The sequence below is a fragment of the Brachyhypopomus gauderio genome, chromosome 1 (assembly GCF_052324685.1).
Source record: "Brachyhypopomus gauderio isolate BG-103 chromosome 1, BGAUD_0.2, whole genome shotgun sequence".
Lineage (NCBI taxonomy): Eukaryota > Metazoa > Chordata > Actinopteri > Gymnotiformes > Hypopomidae > Brachyhypopomus > Brachyhypopomus gauderio.
The window spans coordinates 26,531,150-26,548,600 of NC_135211.1; the positions used below are offsets into that span (position 1 = coordinate 26,531,150).

Consider the following 17,451-nt stretch of genomic DNA (forward strand, 5'->3'; position numbering starts at 1 on the left):
CAGAGCTCTCCCCTCAACAGAGCTCTCTCCTTAACAGAGCTCTCCCCTCAACAAAGCTCTCCCCGTAACAGAGCTCTCCCCTTAACAGAGCTCTCCCCTTAACAGAGCTCTCCCCTCAACAGAGCTCTCCCCTCAACAGAGCTCTCCCCTCAACAAAGCTCTCCCCTTAACAGAGCCCTCCCCTCAACAGAGCTCTCCCCTTAACAGAGCTCTCCCCTCAACAGAGCCCTCCCCTCAACAGAGCCCTCCCCTCAACAGAGCTCTCCCCTCAACAAAGCTCTCCCCGTAACAGAGCTCTCCCCTTAACAAAGCTCTCCCCGTAACAGAGCTCTCCCCTTAACAGAGCTCTCCCCTTAACAGAGCTCTCCCCTCAACAAAGCTCTCCCCGTAACAGAGCTCTCCCCTTAACAGAGCTCTCCCCTCAACAAAGCTCTCCCCGTAACAGAGCTCTCCCCTTAACAGAGCTCTCCCCTCAACAAAGCCCTCCCCTTAACAGAGCTCTCCCCTCAACAGAGCTCTCCCCTCAACAGAGCCCTCCCCTCAACAGAGCTCTCCCCTCAACAAAGCCCTCCCCTCAACAGAGCTCTCCCCTCAACAGAGCCCTCTCCTCAGCCGTGGCTTGAGTGCCCGGGGTGCTGTGTTTACCCTGCTCGAGTGCCCCGGGGTGCTATGTTTACCCTGCTCCTGCCTGGTGCTTGCTTTGGCTGTCGATTTGAAGGTGGGGTTGAGGGGAGGAGGACAGAGATTGCGTGTCAAGTGGTCTCCTGGGCTAAACTATCATTTCAAAGTGTTATCACACAATCCCGACTCCCAGGGGCTGCCTGCTTGCCTGCTAGCCTGTCTGTCTGCCATACGGAGGTGTTAGAGGAGCTCCAGGCATTATTCGCACATGCATGTGCCAGCACACGGAGCAGCATTCCAGCCAAGTGTTCACTATGCAAACCGAAGATGATGGAACTTTTTTGGCATTGTTTATATGTTATTAACATTTGGGTATGCTCTGTTAATTTGAACATTACCCTTGGGATATTATCAGGGCTGAAAATGGTTAGTACTACCTGGGTGGGAAGATAGAGAACCATACTGGGATACTGGGCCCATCAAGAATACAGATACTACAGTCAAAAGAAAACAGCCAGGTAACCTTGCAACAATGAGACACTGAGAGAGAAAGAGAGACAGAGAGAGAGAGAGAGAGAGAGAGATTTATCATGAGCATGAACTTTATAAGTTGAAACTTTTATTTCAATCATTGGCCAGTACTATTAATTCACATAAGACATGCTAGGGTGGAGGTTGTCCCCATGGTGAGTCAGCGTGGAGGTTGTCCCCATGGTGAGTTAGCGTGGAGGCTGTCCCCATGGTGAGTTAGGGTGGAGGCTGTCCCCATAGTATATTTAGGACCGCCATTACACTGCTGTGCTGATGGCTGTTCCCCATCACCTCCGAGACGTTTGTGGGCTGTAGACGTTGAGCGGAGCAATTTTCATCACGTACAGCCATGTCAAAAAAGTACTCAAACAACTTGTTTTTAGACTTAAAATAAAATGAATTCTTTTTTATCATCATTCTTCACACTAATCTCCAGAATGTTTTTGTAATTTTTGTAAATCTGCTTAAAATATAAATAAAAAATGAAGTCTCATTTAAATAAATATTCAAATCCTTTATTCTGCGTTTTGTAGTGGTACCTCTCAGTGATTACAGTGTTGGATCATTTTTGGTGTGTCTGTACCTGCTTCACACACACACACACACACACACACACACACACACACACACACACACACACACACACACACACACACACACGTGTACATTTTTTCTCCTAGCTTTCCTTACAGATCCTCTCAAGCCCTGCCAGTTTGGTGAGGTTTGAGAATCTCGTTTCTCCACAGTTTTTTAGTGGGATTAAAATCCCTGCCTGCATTGGCTCGACCACTGAAGCACTCTGGCCCATCACCTTTCAGTGCTGCATTGCCTGGGTACCTCGGTGTGTTAATAGGGGTGAATCTTTGCATCCATATGAGGTCATGAGATCACTCTGAAGGAAGTTCTTTACTTTTTTCAGGAACTTCTCCAAGTGCCCACTTTTCCCTCCAGTCTGACCAGTCTCCCAGTCTTGGATGTATCTGACATAGGGTGCTTCTGAATCACGCTTTAGCTCTTCAGGCCAAAGAGAGCCATGTTCCTCTCACCAGAGGATGTTCTCCTCCTATTCCATGTGCCATGTGCTTTTTCCTTAGGCTGGGATTTTGTTGAGATCTTTTTCGATTGTGAGATGACAATAGCATGCTAATAATTTCCTGGACTCTCCCATCTCTGCAAATTATAATCTCCAAAATTATATTAGATGAACTTGATAAATTTATTGTCTCCTGAACCAACGAGCTTCACAAAGACTCCAGGTGGTAGCAGATTTTGTCACATCACAGTAACGGAAGCCTGGTGCCTTTGCTTACTTCCAATTCTTTAACACAATTTGTTTACAGCAGACGTTTGGCTGGAGGACTCCTCAGAGCTCGTGGCTGGCCTTTCCTCTCTGTGTGCTGTGTGATCTTTAATCAGCAGGTGCGTGCCTCTCTCTCTCTGTTCCCTTTGGCACAGGGGTGCTGGAGCCAAGCTCTCCAGCCCTCAGAGTGAACGAACCTGGATGCAGATGGACTTTGGATGGTTATAACAAATGGCCTGAATTATTTCCGTTAATTAGTTTCTTTCTATGTTGCAACAAACTTTCAAATCTGCTTTTTATTTGTATAATTAGGATTGTGGTGCTTATGTAATTCATAAATTAAGCTAAGGTAGGAAGATATAATAAGATACGTAGCTAGCTAGATAGATCTCAAGACCAGAGGTGTATAATCCAGGTTCAGAAAGTAAAAGTCCTCACCAGGATTTTGCATAGGCTTCCTGGATTGTGTTGATTCCACTCATTTTACCTGGATTGCACTAATTAGAAAATCTAGCAATCCTGGTGAGGACTAAAAAGCTCTGTGTTCACCTTTAACAATCAGATACAGATGTTATCTAAAACTTCTCCAAAGTAGCGATCTTCTGTTTAGAGATGAGTGAAGGAGAACGGAACGGTCCAGGATTATCAGTGTTCTCACGCCAGTGCAATTTGGAGGGAGAAACAGATCTTCGTGGTCCATGATGGAACCCTGGAGCAGTTGTCTGAGGTTCAGTCCGAGAGCACAGCAGCCCAGCAGAATGGCAGGAGATGGAAGGAACCCTTGGCTCAACAGAGACTCCTGGGGAAGGTCATCAAGCTACAGAAGCACTTTGTGTTTTATTTCCAAGGGCTGTTTCTACTCTCTAGTAATAAGGCGAGGAAGGAATTGCGCTGATCCCATGCATTTTATTTTTGGCATGGAAATTTTCTCATTTGCATACAGTAATCAGGGAATCTTGCTTACTTGCGATATTTAGCTGTCTAGGTCTGTAGGGATAGTACTAAAGGTTACATCCGGTGGAGAAAGTTCACTGCACTATGGATTTGTAAATATATCTTTATATATTTTGCATATGTGTATTATTCTAGCCAATATAGAAATCTACAGTTCCCTGTTTTTCTGTTTGTGCTCAGGGCCAGATCAGAATCAGAGACTGGTATGGTCTAGACGTTCTAGAATCAGAGACTGGTAAGGTCTAAACGTTCTAGAATCAGAGACTGGTAAGGTCTAGACGTTCTAGAATCAGAGACTGGAAAGGGTCTAAACATTCTAGACAGTAGAATGTTTAGTACCAAACTATGTGCATTTTCTCCACATGCATATTATACTTTCCATTATCGTTATGATGTGACACTTTGTGGGACATATGGTTTGTTACCCTTTCAGTGTGACACACTGTTGGTTATAAAATTCATTCAGACTTGGATTTCTACATACATTATTATAATCTCTTGCATTCCATCTGGATATATGACATATGTGAAAACTTGAAATTCTGAAGCTTGGTCAACCAGCTCAAATCTCCCGTGAGATTCCTGTGATAAAACAGTACATTGTTGGCATTTCACAGGTGCATCTGCCAATCCTCAGATGTTTTCCAAGTCAGTTGATTTGAGGTTGAAAGATATCTTTCATATTTTATCTCATAATTAGGTTCTTTATCACAGTTATACTAAGGTGAATCTTAGAGAGAAACAGAGAGATTCATATTTGGAAGCCACTAATTAAACTGCCTCAAAGAAGGCAAATGTACACAGGCATGTCTGCTGTTACATTAGTGTTTTAAAACCCAAGTCATCATACCCAGAAATCATACCCAGAAATCTCTGTATGAATCTCTGTATGTTCTATGAACGCTGTACTTTTGGAAGCACAGTGATCTGCATTGGAGCAATGCCATTCTCCTAACGTTCTCCTGACGTTCTCCTGACGTTCTCCTGACAATCTCCTAACGTTCTCCTGCCGTTCTCCTGACGTTCTCCTTACGTTCTCCTGACAATCTCTGAATCTCTGATCATGACATCATGATGATGTTAGGTAAGTGTTTTAATTGCTGGGCAGTTTGCCGTTTGTGTAGTAAATCTCATTTAAATTCAGCCCAGTTAATATATTACATTCCTGCACTTGGCAGACTCTTGTGCACAGCTTCACTGGTGTTGGGCAACGTTGATGACCACTTCACTATACAGCATAATAGTCTCACTTGGTCATTTACAAGCTCTAATATATTAATGTATTCTACTGGTTTTGCACAGTGTTGTTTTAGATGCATATTTAGGATGTTTAGATGCTGTACTACTGACAGACATCAGAGCCACCTAAGAACAGCTGATGTTCTCACACTGCAGAAGTTCCCATGTCTTCCCATGTGCAGCTCAGTTCAGGTGTCTGCACTGTGTCTAGTGCTCTGTGGTATTGATATGATCTTTTTTTTTTTCAACCCACTCAATTCCAGAAATGAAAACAGCTGCCTTTAACGTCTCTGCTGCCTCCTGCTTGTGAGGAGATTTTCTGGAGACTTGTGAAGGATGAAGAAATTGTTGACACTTCCTGCCTGCGGTAAACTGCTCAACACTCTCTCTGCCTTCATACACCGGTTCCCTATCAGCGCTCTATCAGTGCCCCTGTGCCGTCTCCTTTCACCAGCCCAGCGGGGGCCCAGGTGCATGCTGGGGCAACATGGTACTGGCAGACTGCATGGTAACTAGGACAGAGCAGAGCCTTCCAAACATTCACAGTGCTTTTGAAACACACAGCCATTAAAAGAGAGAGAGAGGGAGAGAAAGAGGGAGAGAACGGATTTATTCAGAGGAGACGTTTAGTCCTCTCTATACTCTTGTCACTCTCTCTTTTTATCGTCAGTCAATAGTCCGCAAGGATTTGCCGGCGGGAGCCGGCTGTGCTCTGATAGGCTGAAGCGAGGGCATGTTTACATCTGCTGTAGCTTCATATTTTGGCTCAAATCAACAAAATAGTGGACAGTGAAGCCTATTGTGAATAACCAATGATAAGCAGCTGCTTTCTGATTGGTCACAGATAAAGCAAACAAATACAGAGCTTTACCTTAATCAGTAAAAATATTAGTATCATTTCTGGCCGGTTGCACGTCCCTCTTGGTTTGATAGAGATTGGAAAGATGGCACAGGTACTTGGCGAAGTGCCCTCGTTTTCTTGTTTTGTCATGATGATGTTTAACCGAACAAGTTATGAATTTTGTTGAGTATTCTGTGGAGAAAAACTGGGGAGAAATATAAAATCCATGTAATAAGAACGGTCTTCGTGTAACTCGGTGGCTTTGGTTATTTTCATTCGAAGCCTCTCTAATGTTTAAACATGGATGAAACTGTTGCCAACCGTTCCAAACCATTTGAGACGCTCTTATAAAGAGCAAACAGGCTGCCTCCTAAACAGGGTGAAGCTCTTAGGGGATTTTGTAGGTGTTGTTCTTTAGTGCAAACCCCTCCTCTGCAGCAGCGGCCCACAGCCATCTTAGGCCTCCCATTCAGCGCCATTGTGCCAATCCCTTCTTATAATGAGCTCCGTGAAGTTGAATCAGAGGTCACGGTACCATGTGACTACTACAGTGCACTATACTACAATCCCATGCACACCCAGAGTGCTCCCATACACACTCAGAGCACTCCCATACACACTCAAAGCACTCCCATATTCACCCAAAGCACTCCCATATACACTCGGAGCACTCCCATATACACTCGGAGCACTCCCATATACACTCAGAGGGTTCCCATACACACCCAGAGCTCTCCCATACACATTCGGAGCACTCCCATACACACTCAGAGCACTCCCATACTGATTCAGCACTACCTGACATATTTATTTTTTCGCAAGGGAGGGGATATTTTTGTTTGTTCATTTTCATGTTGTTGTGCCTTATAAAACACAGAAAAAGCAAAGCAAGAGCTCAAATCCTCTCTGTCTGAGATCTCCAGGGCCTTAATAATCACTTGCATCAGATTCATGCAAATTAGGATCACCAGTGACAGGCTTTGCTTAATAACATCAAAGGGAAAGTGGGAGAGGGGTGGGAGGAGGCTGGGTGCATGTGGAGGTTAGAAGAGGGAACACCATGTGCTGCAATGATGCACATTTACATATATGGTAATTAATTAGAATGATTAAATTACAAAACAGTGAGACTTTCATTTCTGGGCAAAGTCATACATTGTTACTCTGGGGGCTAGGAAATCCTGATTGTTGTTGATCAGGTAATTCGGTCAAAGAAAGTGCACATGCTTGTCTCTCTAGCTCTCTCTTTCTGTTATGACTTCATCCAGTTCAGCTGGAGGAGCAGTGACGAGGAATAAGATCAGTGTCTGTGGTGGAGGATCAGGGTCTGTGTTGGAGGATCAGGGTCTGTGGTGGAGGATCAGGGTCTGTGGTGGAGGATCGGTGTCTGTGTTGGAGGATCAGTGTCTGTGGTGGAGGATCAGGGTCTGTGGTGGAGGATCAGGGTCTGTGGTGGAGGATCAGTGTCTGTGTTGGAGGATCAGGGTCTGTGGTGGAGGATCAGTGTCTGTGGTGGAGGATCAGTGTCTGTGGTGGAGGATCAGTGTCTGTGGTGGAGGATCAGTGTCTGTGGTGGAGGATCAGGGTCTGTGGTGGAGGATCAGTGTCTGTGGTGGAGGATCAGGGTCTGTGGTGGAGGATCAGTGTCTGTGGTGGAGGATCAGGGTCTGTGGTGGAGGATCAGGGTCTGTGGTGGAGGATCAGTGTCTGTGGTGGAGGATCAGTGTCTGTGGTGGAGGATCAGGGTCTGTGGTGGAGGATCAGTGTCTGTGGTGGAGGATCAGTGTCTGTGGTGGAGGATCAGTGTCTGTGGTGGAGGATCAGTGTCTGTGGTGGAGGATCGGTGTCTGTGGTGGAGAATCATGGTCTGTGGTGGAGGTGTAATGGTGTATGGTGTAATGGTATGATGTAATGGTATGGTGTATGGTGTAATGTCTATATCATTATTGGTGTGAGATCAGACTGTCACACAAATACAGGACGAGTAGTTCTGTCATTAGAAACTAAAATTTATGTATATGTTGACTGTATATGTTGATCTGGTCTTGGCACAGTTTATAGTCCTCCTATGTACACCTGCTGGGCATCTAGCATTTGTCTCCTTCTGTGAACTGTATGCATAATATATGTCCTGTATTAACAGCTATAGCAGAGATTCATGAATGCATAATTAATTTCAGGAGTGCATGTCCCAGGCCAGGTGTGTGTGTGGAGGGGCTGACACTGGCATGACTCCTATCTCATAAATGTCACCACGTTTAAGTGAATGGTGCATCACGTCAGATAAATGTGATTGGAATTTGTGCTCAAATGTTTAACACTAAATATAAAATTAGAAAATAAATAGTATTGAGAGAGTATTGAGAATCTGAACCGAGAGATCTTTTTTGAGGTTGTCATTTGATGATCTTTCTGTGAAGGTAATTTGCCTCATACAATACCTGTTTACCATATTTGAAAAGCTGCATAGCACTGAATCAATATATATGCAGCTGAGTTGTTGGTAGTTTGATAGCTGATAGTCTTTTATTAACACTACATGTAGCAGTGCACACTAGAGCACAGCATTGTGGGTAGATAGCTCAGCCTGATGGAGACAAAGTCGTCCCATTACCTCAATGCCACAGCTGCAGTGCCCAGAGTGTGTCTGTGCATATGACACAGCATGTGTGTGGGAGGTCACGGGAGGGTTGTGGTGGGGTCGCGGGAGGTCATGAGGGGGTGTTCAGGAGGGCACACTGCCATGTAGCGTGCTGGGATGGAGTGGACAGGATGGGCAACATCAGCCGAGGGAACCAGAACAAACCTCACTCCTCCTTTACCACCGAGGATACAGACGTTGCTTTGGATTCGGCTGCGATGAATACTTGGAGTCAACACTAGGGGGCGACTGTGAAGCAGTGCTTGCTCCGTGGTATTTACTGTATACTTGAAATACAATATCTTCATTTGCTGTTTGTATCTGTCATCTACAAATATTTGGTAGGGACTCTAATATTTGTCAAGAGGTTCATATAGTGTCACAGAGACATTTTTATATCTTATACACAGCATACAGCATATATGTTATCATTCAACCAAACAGATCGATGTTTCATTCTGTTTAAACTTTAAACATGAAAACATGCTTATGCAGTGGGCTCTAAGACTGTGTCCTTTACCTCAGAATGTTAGTGTTTCTGCACTGAGGAAGTGGGCGACACTTTTTTTTTTTTAACTTGTTTTGGTAGAAAGTTCCGGTTTCATTATGAAAAGCACCAAGCAGGAGGCCGGGTAGTCCTTAGGGTGGCCGATGAGATTGCGCTGTTGTGGGCTCGACGCCCAGGTCAATTAAGATGCAGAGATGAGAGAACGATGTTTACAGGCCGAGACCGGTGCTGTGGCACAGCGGGGTGTCCTGGGATCCAGGCAGACAGCTGACGATTGGAAGGGGGCACCATGGACACCTGGTCCCTTGCATGATTCTGATTGGCTGGTGCCACGTTCCTGAAGGCATTGCATTATCTCGGTAGTGACGCAGAAAGCCAGAGATTGACAACGATGACATGACGACACATTTAAGCTTCCAGATTTGCCCACACTCACAGACAGACCACTATTGGCAGTGTTTGAACTTTATTAACACTCTCCAGTGCATACAGAAGAGTATTGCTCTTTTAAAAAGTACAGTAAGAAGAGTCTCTTTTACTGTGTCCTTATGTACACATGGATTACAAGAAATGATCCAGTCTGCAAGTTATTCTCTTTTAAGCACACTGACGTCAGGTTGAACACCTTATTGCCATAGCCATCGACACCTGGCATCCTATCCACTTTAATGCTTAACAACAAACAAACAAAAAAACTTGACAAGGAAAGGCTCACGTTTGCCTATAATTTGTCTTGACATTAGTCTATCAGTGGGGTTTAAGTCATTCTCTCATATGAACACTGACACTGAGTTTCAAACATTATTGTGAAACCTCTTCCATTCCATCAATTTTAAGTAAAAAAATGCTTCTTAAAAAACATGCAAACAAAACCTTCACCTAGTTACAACGAAAGAAAAGGACCAGCTCTCTCTCTGTGTGTGCACAACCGTTTGTTGGTGGGACATGGACTTCCCTTGTCACTGGAGTCTGGAGTCATGATCTAATAAGTGGATTTAATATAGTGGCAAAAAATGTGACTTTTAGATACATTACAGACCTACAGATTACAGACCTACAGTCTGCTATCATTCTGAAGCAGCAGACAGAATCTAATGTCCACTCAGGAAAACTCCAGCTGGAAGTGACCTTTAACAAGATGAAACACACATCATTCATTAGTCCAGAATAACCTGGATGTGAAAGGCCTGGAGAATTCACCCCATATCAATTATCTGTTGCTACTTGTTGATATTTTTATTCTACCATAATCAATAAATCACAGCAGGCTTCATTTTAGGTTATTAAATAGGCAGCACGCATAATCTTCACATCCCTTATTATGACATCTGAGGCAAATGGTGACTAATTTCATTAAGTCAGAATTTTGTCCATGAACTTGTGCGATATGCAGCTTTGCTGAGACACCAGGTCAGACGTTCTGAGAGTCTCAGTTCATAGCTGATGCCTTTTTAGTACACGCTAACAGCTTAAAGTCTTGTGTGTTCCTCTCCGATGCTCCCAACCCCCCCCTCCCCCAACACCCCCCCCCACACATTCTGTGTCAGAGGCACTCACTCTGTCATGTACAGCTTATTCTAAGCATACACAACACTGTCATTCCAGAAACCCATCTAGTTATCTTATTAACCGTCTCTACACAACATACATTTCTTAAAACCTTTCTTCATACACCAATGTTTAAATTATCTGTAATGTTTAAGGCAGTCTGTCTGTTTACTTAAAAAAAAAAAAAAAGTGAAAAGTCCAAGGGAACATGGGGGGGGGGGGGGGGGGGGGTGTGCAGTGAGCGTTTTGGAGAAAGAAAAGTCTGATGCGGAGGAACCTCACAGGGCATCACCTCCCAGAGCTGCTGGAGTCTCATCTGTTAGAGGACCGTCCATAAGAGTTTGTCACACGCCATCCAAACGCACTTTCCCGATGAAGACGTGTTTCTAGTTAGACGGCAGGCCGGGGGCCACGCTGACGTCACACGTGCACAGAGGGCACGCTCTGGTTCAGCACCTGCGCCCGCATCACCTGAACGCTGGTCATGATCTTCTTCTGGTGACCCATCAGCGTCACCCCCAGTCTGTGGATGTCCCTTCCAGGGGAGAGAGAGAAGACTCGGGGTCAGCCGAGCCCACTGAGGCCGGACCTCACCATTCCCCACCCCCAGTGATGCCCAGAAAACATCCGCCTGCTTGCACTCAGTGTGGGCTAAACATGTGAGTGGCTAAAGATCTGTCAGGACCAGAGAGCCGGTGAGAACAGAGGAGGATGTTGGCTTCAGGCCCAGTTCAGATAACCAGCATAAGCAGCACGGCAGACTTCAGGGCTGGAGACAAGCAGTGCATTAATGCTCCTGCAGCCTGAGGGCAAACCTGGCCATCGCTGTCATTTGCAGAGGCAGCTGTGATTCGATATCAGAGCCATTTTAAAAACAGCTCTAGCCAATCACACACAGTCCTGCCTGGAGAACACCCAACCGCATACTCTAAGGACTCTAGCGTGGCAATAAAGGGCAGAGTAACCTCACCTGCATCACTTTTATGGGTGAGGTGGTCGTGCTCTTAGTTAACATGACCCCCACCCCGATCCCTACCGTGACCCCTCACATGACCCCATCCTCACTCCCCCAATGAACTCCCCACCTCCCCTTTGTCACAAAATAAATGTTCTCAGTGAGCAACATTTGGTTCACCTGTAACGCCCCCTACAGGTTTGGGGGGGACACTACCACATATTTTGTGAAAGTACAATTAATACACATCAAATTCAGTGGCCGGAAATTTAAGAAAGTGAACGTCCTTCAGCTCAGCTAAGCTGAAGATCACAGCAAAGCAAAATCTGTTCATAAAAAGACCCTGTCAATAGCAGATCAGTACGAGGTCAAAGGTCATTCAGAGCCACTGTCCAACTGTACTGCCAACTTTAATAATGGCAAAGTTAACAAACAAGATGGTAAAAAGGACTCATGAAGGACCTTTTGTCCTCTGTCCTGTTTCTCTGAAAAATATCTCAATGCCATTTTTGCTACTTCTACATCTTTTACTACAGTACACTGCAGTTTTATATATACTGTATAGAGCTGTATACTGTATATATATATATATATATATATATATATATATATATATATATATATATATATATATATATATATATATATACAGCTCTATACAAATAAAATTGCAGAGAGAGAGAGAGAGAGAGAGAGAGAGAGAGAGAGAGAGAGAGAGACAGATTCAAAAACTGTTGTAGTACACAAGGTTTCCAGAGGAACGGGACATTTCAAACGGAGGACAGAGGTCCTTCATCAGCTTTCTTTGGACCTTCAAAAGTGCTCTTGAAGTTCTTGGACCCTTTTATATTTGAACACAAATAGATGTGTGTATGTGTCTCGTAACTTACTGTTGATTCATGCTCATGACATGACCGAGTGTCTGGTAACCTCCTGCTGCAAAGTGGTCTTTGTAGCGTCCCATCTTAATTGTGTCCAACCACTCGTTCACTGATCTGCAGCTAGTAAAATCAGGAATGCGTCTGTTCATCAAAGGACTGCTCAGTCTAAAAAGGGGAGAGAGAAAGAGATGGTGGTGCGGGTGGGCGTAGGGGAAGCTTTGAAATGCAACCGACTGAGGCAGAAAATCAATACGAGCCGAAATGACCGAGCGGAGAGGGTCCCGCCAGCCGCGCGCCGGACAGCTGTTTTGGGGAGGTGAAAATCTCCGCATCACCACTCCGCATCACCACTCCGCCGCATCACCACTCCGCCGCATCACCACTCCGCTCCATCACCACTCCGCACCATCACCACTCCGCTCCATCACCACTCCGCATCACCACTCCGCCGCATCACCACTCCGCCGCATCACCACTCCGCTCCATCACCACTCCGCACCATCACCACTCCGCTCCATCACCACTCCGCTCCATCACCACTCCGCTCCATCACCTCTCCGCACCATCACCACTCCGCATCACCACTCCGCCGCATCACCACTCCGCTCCATCACCACTCCGCACCATCACCACTCCGCACCATCACCACTCCGCTCCATCACCACTCCGCACCATCACCACTCCGCTCCATCACCACTCCGCCGCATCACCACTCCGCATCACCACTCCGCCGCATCACCACTCCGCCGCATCACCACTCCGCTCCATCACCACTCCGCACCATCACCACTCCGCACCATCACCACTCCGCTCCATCACCACTCCGCACCATCACCACTCCGCATCACCACTCCGCACCATCACCACTCCGCTCCATCACCACTCCGCACCATCACCACTCCGCATCACCACTCCGCACCATCACCACTCCGCACCATCACCACTCCGCTCCATCACCACTCCGCTCCATCACCACTCCGCTCCATCACCACTCCGCACCATCACCTCTCCGCTCCATCACCACTCCGCTCCATCACCTCTCCGCTCCATCACCACTCCGCTCCATCACCACTCCGCTCCATCACCACTCCGCATCACCACTCCGCACCATCACCACTCCGCACCATCACCTCTCCGCACCATCACCACTCCGCTCCATCACCACTCCGCTCCATCACCACTCCGCACCATCACCACTCCGCTCCATCACCACTCCGCTCCATCACCACTCCGCACCATCACCTCTCCGCTCCATCACCACTCCGCTCCATCACCTCTCCGCTCCATCACCACTCCGCTCCATCACCACTCCGCATCACCACTCCGCACCATCACCACTCCGCACCATCACCTCTCCGCACCATCACCACTCCGCATCACCACTCCGCTCCATCACCACTCCGCTCCATCACCACTCCGCTCCATCACCACTCCGCTCCATCACCACTCTGCTCCATCACCACTCCGCTCCATCACCACTCCGCTCCATCACCATATATCTGTTCATTTCTTTTGCACCTGCACTTCTGCTCCGTGTGAGAGATTGAAACGTTTCCAACAGTAAACGCTGCCTTCCCATCTCGTCTCGTCTTTAATTCGGCACACATCAATGTCAATATAGTCATTTATGTAACATAGAACACATCTATTTGGAAAGAGATTATTGGAAAAGGCACTCTCACATTTTAGCCCCCTCTAAAGGCAACCTACCTCCTGCTTTGCGAGTTGCGAGTGTTTCAGCCCCAGCTGTGTAGGGTTTCAGTGGGGGGGGGTTCATGTCGGACACTAACAGAGTGCGTTTGTCCCGCAAATCCCCAGTGAGGGCCCCGTATCGATCGGCAGGTCCCCACCTGCACAATGTGTCCATTGACTTCAGGGTCTCTGGGTTGCGGATGAGCTTGTCCAGCACGGTGACGATCTGAGCGAACCTGGGACGCCCCCCACGCTCCTTCTGCCAGCAGTCCAGCATGAGCGTGTGCAGAGCGCCGGGACACGCCATGGGGGCTGGCAACCTGTAGCCCTCCTCTACTGACTTGATCACCTGCAGAGACACACACACTTTGGTGTTTACGCATCCAATGTGGGTGTGAACAAAGCTGCACTGTCCTGGATGTGTGTGCGAGTCTTCAGCTATCAAGATGGAGCAGTGCAGAATCGTACGATAGTCATTTAAAGAGAACATGTTATAATATATACAGAGAAAGATTCATTACAACAACAATTTCCCCTGGGAGCAATAATGAATTTCTGATTCTGAGTAAAGAATAGGAAAATTGTTCACTGTATATACTGTCTTTACAGTCTCTGCAGTCTATATAATATATACAATATATTAGGTCTGTGGTGAAATACACATATGTGGATTTTAATATCCCAACTGCTCCCTACAGAATGAACCCAGGGATGTGAAGAGGGTAATGGGATGTTTGAAATGTTTGTCATTTGTGTGTCAATTATTAAATTCCAATTTTAACTGAATAGTTTGATTAAATTTGTGCTAAATGACAGTCAGTGACATCCTCCATGTTATTTCCATCTGTTGAACAGATACCTAAAATATTGCATTTTAATCTTTATGAGATTTTATTGTTATAGTTGAGAAAAGGCAATAGAATTTAATGACGTGGTTATAGCCGTCCCCAGAGAAGAACTTACAATTTACAGCCTATGCATTAAGGCATGCGTGTGTGTGTGTGTGTGTGGGTGTGTATGTGTGTGTGTGTGTGTGTGTGTGTGTGTGTGTGTGTGTGTGTGTTTTCAACATTCCATCACTTTGTTAATTGTAGAAGCTATCTGAAATATTCCCACAAGACTCCAGCACTGCAGGATGGTCTTACATCTCTGTTGGTGAGGTTCCAGTATGGACGCTCTCCGTAAGACATCACCTCCCACATGACCACGCCGTAGCTCCACACGTCGCTGGACGAGGAGAACTTGCGGTACGCGATGGCTTCTGGGGCCGTCCACCGGATCGGGATCTTTCCACCCTGGAGAGAGGGGAGGGGAAAGCGGTGTTTCCTTACACACCCACAATGCACTAGTGAAGTTTACACATTCTGACATGTACCAAGATGGCAAGTAACCTTGGAGCCCAGAGGCGTTATATTTTCAGTCTATGTTTGTTTTTGCTTGGTTTCTCTGACACGAAGAAACTTTTTTATTTCAGTGCTCAGAACTGTAATAAAGTCCAGTGTCAGCAGCAGAGGTAAAAGCAGGTTGAGTAAACCCACCGAGGTTGTGTAGGCTGCATCCACATCGTCCTCCAGGACCCGTGACAGGCCAAAGTCCGAAACCTTGCAGACCAGATTACTGTTGACCAGGATGTTCCTGGCGGCCAGGTCACGGTGGACATAACCCAGATCGGAAAGGTAAGTCATCCCAGCCGCTATGCCCCGGAGTATCCCTACCAGCTGAATGATGGTGAACTGGCCATCATGTCTCTGTTAGAATACAAATAAACAAATACGTAAACCAATAAGTAAACAGGTTAGTTGATCAGTTGATCAGTTTCTACCTTTTGAGTCAACCTTACTTAAAAGGTGCTCAGCCATGTTAAGCAATACTGCCGAGATTGTGAAGAGGAGGAGGGCTTACACACCCTCAAGAAAGCATCCAGGGAGCCATTCTCCATATACTCTGTAATGATCATTACTGGTTTACCTGAGGAGAGGAGAGGAGAAGGGAGGAGAGGAGAGGAGAGGAGAAGGGAGGAGAGGAGAGGAGAGGAGAAGGGAGGAGTCTTAACATGTGTGACTGATGTGCAACAAAGACACATGTGACTCATCAGCTCTGTGGCTGTGTCATATTCACCCTTACAGACAAATACTACAATAACACAGTAATGTGACACATCAAGTATCTGTTAATGCAGCGGTTCAGAAATTCCACAGTACAGCTACCCCCCCACCAGCCCCATTTTATTTTTAGAACCAGCTTTGTTTATCTGAATAATAATTATGAACAAAACAACTCTGTCTAATGAAATACTAATTACCCAAACATTCCGTTTATGAGATGTAATTTGGAACCAGCTGCTTCATACACTATCTCCAGGATCACACATGGGATTATAACAAGATTACGGAAGTTACTTGCGATGACCACGCCCTCCCAATGGATCACACATGGGATAATAACATGGTTACGGAGGTTACTCCATGATGACCACACCCTCCCAATGGATTACACATGGGATTATAACAAGATTACGGAGATTACTCCCGATGACCACGCCCACCAGACGGATAACACACGGGATTATAACAGGGTTACGGATCTTACTCCGGGTGACCACGCCCTCCAGACGGATAACACGTGGGATTATAACGGTTACGGATCTTACTCCGGGTGACCACTCCCTCCAGACGGATGACGTTGGGGTGGTCGAACTGGGCCATGATGCTGGCCTCACTCAGGAAGTCTCGCCGCTGTTTCTCCGTGTAGCCCGCCTTCAGAGTCTTGAGGGCCACTGGGACGTCGCGTTTTCCCGGGAGCTTCATGCGCCCGTAGCACACTTCCCCAAACTCTCCTGCAGCAGGACAACAACTGCGCTCAGCACTGCGCTACTTTCTGCTCTACACATGACTGTAGTGTCTGCTTTGGTATAGGACATGGTACATAGGAGAAGGAGAAACAAATGTGTTGTGTTTGTGCATTGTGTGTGTTGTGTGTCTATTCACGTGTGTGTGTTTGCATGTGTGTGTGTGTTGTGTGTGTATACATGTGTGTGTTGGTACAGAACTTTATTCACTTCACTGGCTGTCTGTAGCTGCTTGCCTGCTGCTTGCCTACAAGGCCAAAAATAGATCTGCTGTCTCCTGCATGGCAGCGATGGTCAAACCTTCACATGGTGCCCAGGTCGGCTCCATCAGTGTTTGGGAGAAGAGCATTAACATTAACATTAACATCTTCTGCTATCACACTGGTGGAATGAACCTCTACTGGCAGAGAACTTGCTGTCTTCAAACGCTCTTTGGGAAGCACTTTAATTCCACCTAATCAGGCAAGATGATTTTAGATTTCACCTACAGCTGCGGTTTGTCACTCCTCTTCAACTGTATTGTGTTCTATAGTACAGAGTTGTATTGTATTGTGTTGTATTGTCATGTGTTTTATTGTTTTATTGTATTTTGTTGTGTTTTGTTTTATTGTATTGTGTTGCATTGCATTGTATTGTATTGTGTTGCATTGTATTTTATTGTGTTGTGTTGTATTGTGTTGTATTGTGTTGTATTGTATTGTATTGTATTGTGTTGTGTTGTATTCTCTCATTCTAGGTCTCAGCATTGACACTTCAGCCAGTGTCCTGGTCAAGTGTATTTTTGGATTCTGACCTATTTGTTCTAGCTAAGGATACTGCAAGTAGAGTGGTACGTCTCTCTGTATAAAAGCACCTGGTAAATGCTATAATTGCAAATGTATATGTAAATACA

The 17,451-nt window shown here is 46.0% G+C and overlaps 1 protein-coding gene across 2 annotated transcripts in view; it reads right to left on the reverse strand.

Moving 5' to 3' along the window:
- Window positions 1–10,412: 10,412 nt before the first annotated feature.
- epha8 (eph receptor A8) overlaps window positions 10,413–17,451 on the reverse strand; it is a 52,663-nt gene continuing 45,624 nt past the window's right edge. For both annotated transcript variants that reach the window (XM_077006313.1, XM_077006305.1), the window contains exons 11-17: window positions 16,362–16,547; window positions 15,618–15,679; window positions 15,250–15,459; window positions 14,857–15,006; window positions 13,870–14,060; window positions 12,029–12,184; window positions 10,413–10,718 (exon numbers count right to left, since the gene is read on the reverse strand). In XM_077006313.1, coding sequence (XP_076862428.1) covers window positions 10,604–10,718; window positions 12,029–12,184; window positions 13,870–14,060; window positions 14,857–15,006; window positions 15,250–15,459; window positions 15,618–15,679; window positions 16,362–16,547 — 1,070 coding nt within the window. In that variant the 3' untranslated portion in view covers window positions 10,413–10,603. The remainder of the gene's footprint in view (window positions 10,719–12,028; window positions 12,185–13,869; window positions 14,061–14,856; window positions 15,007–15,249; window positions 15,460–15,617; window positions 15,680–16,361; window positions 16,548–17,451) is intronic.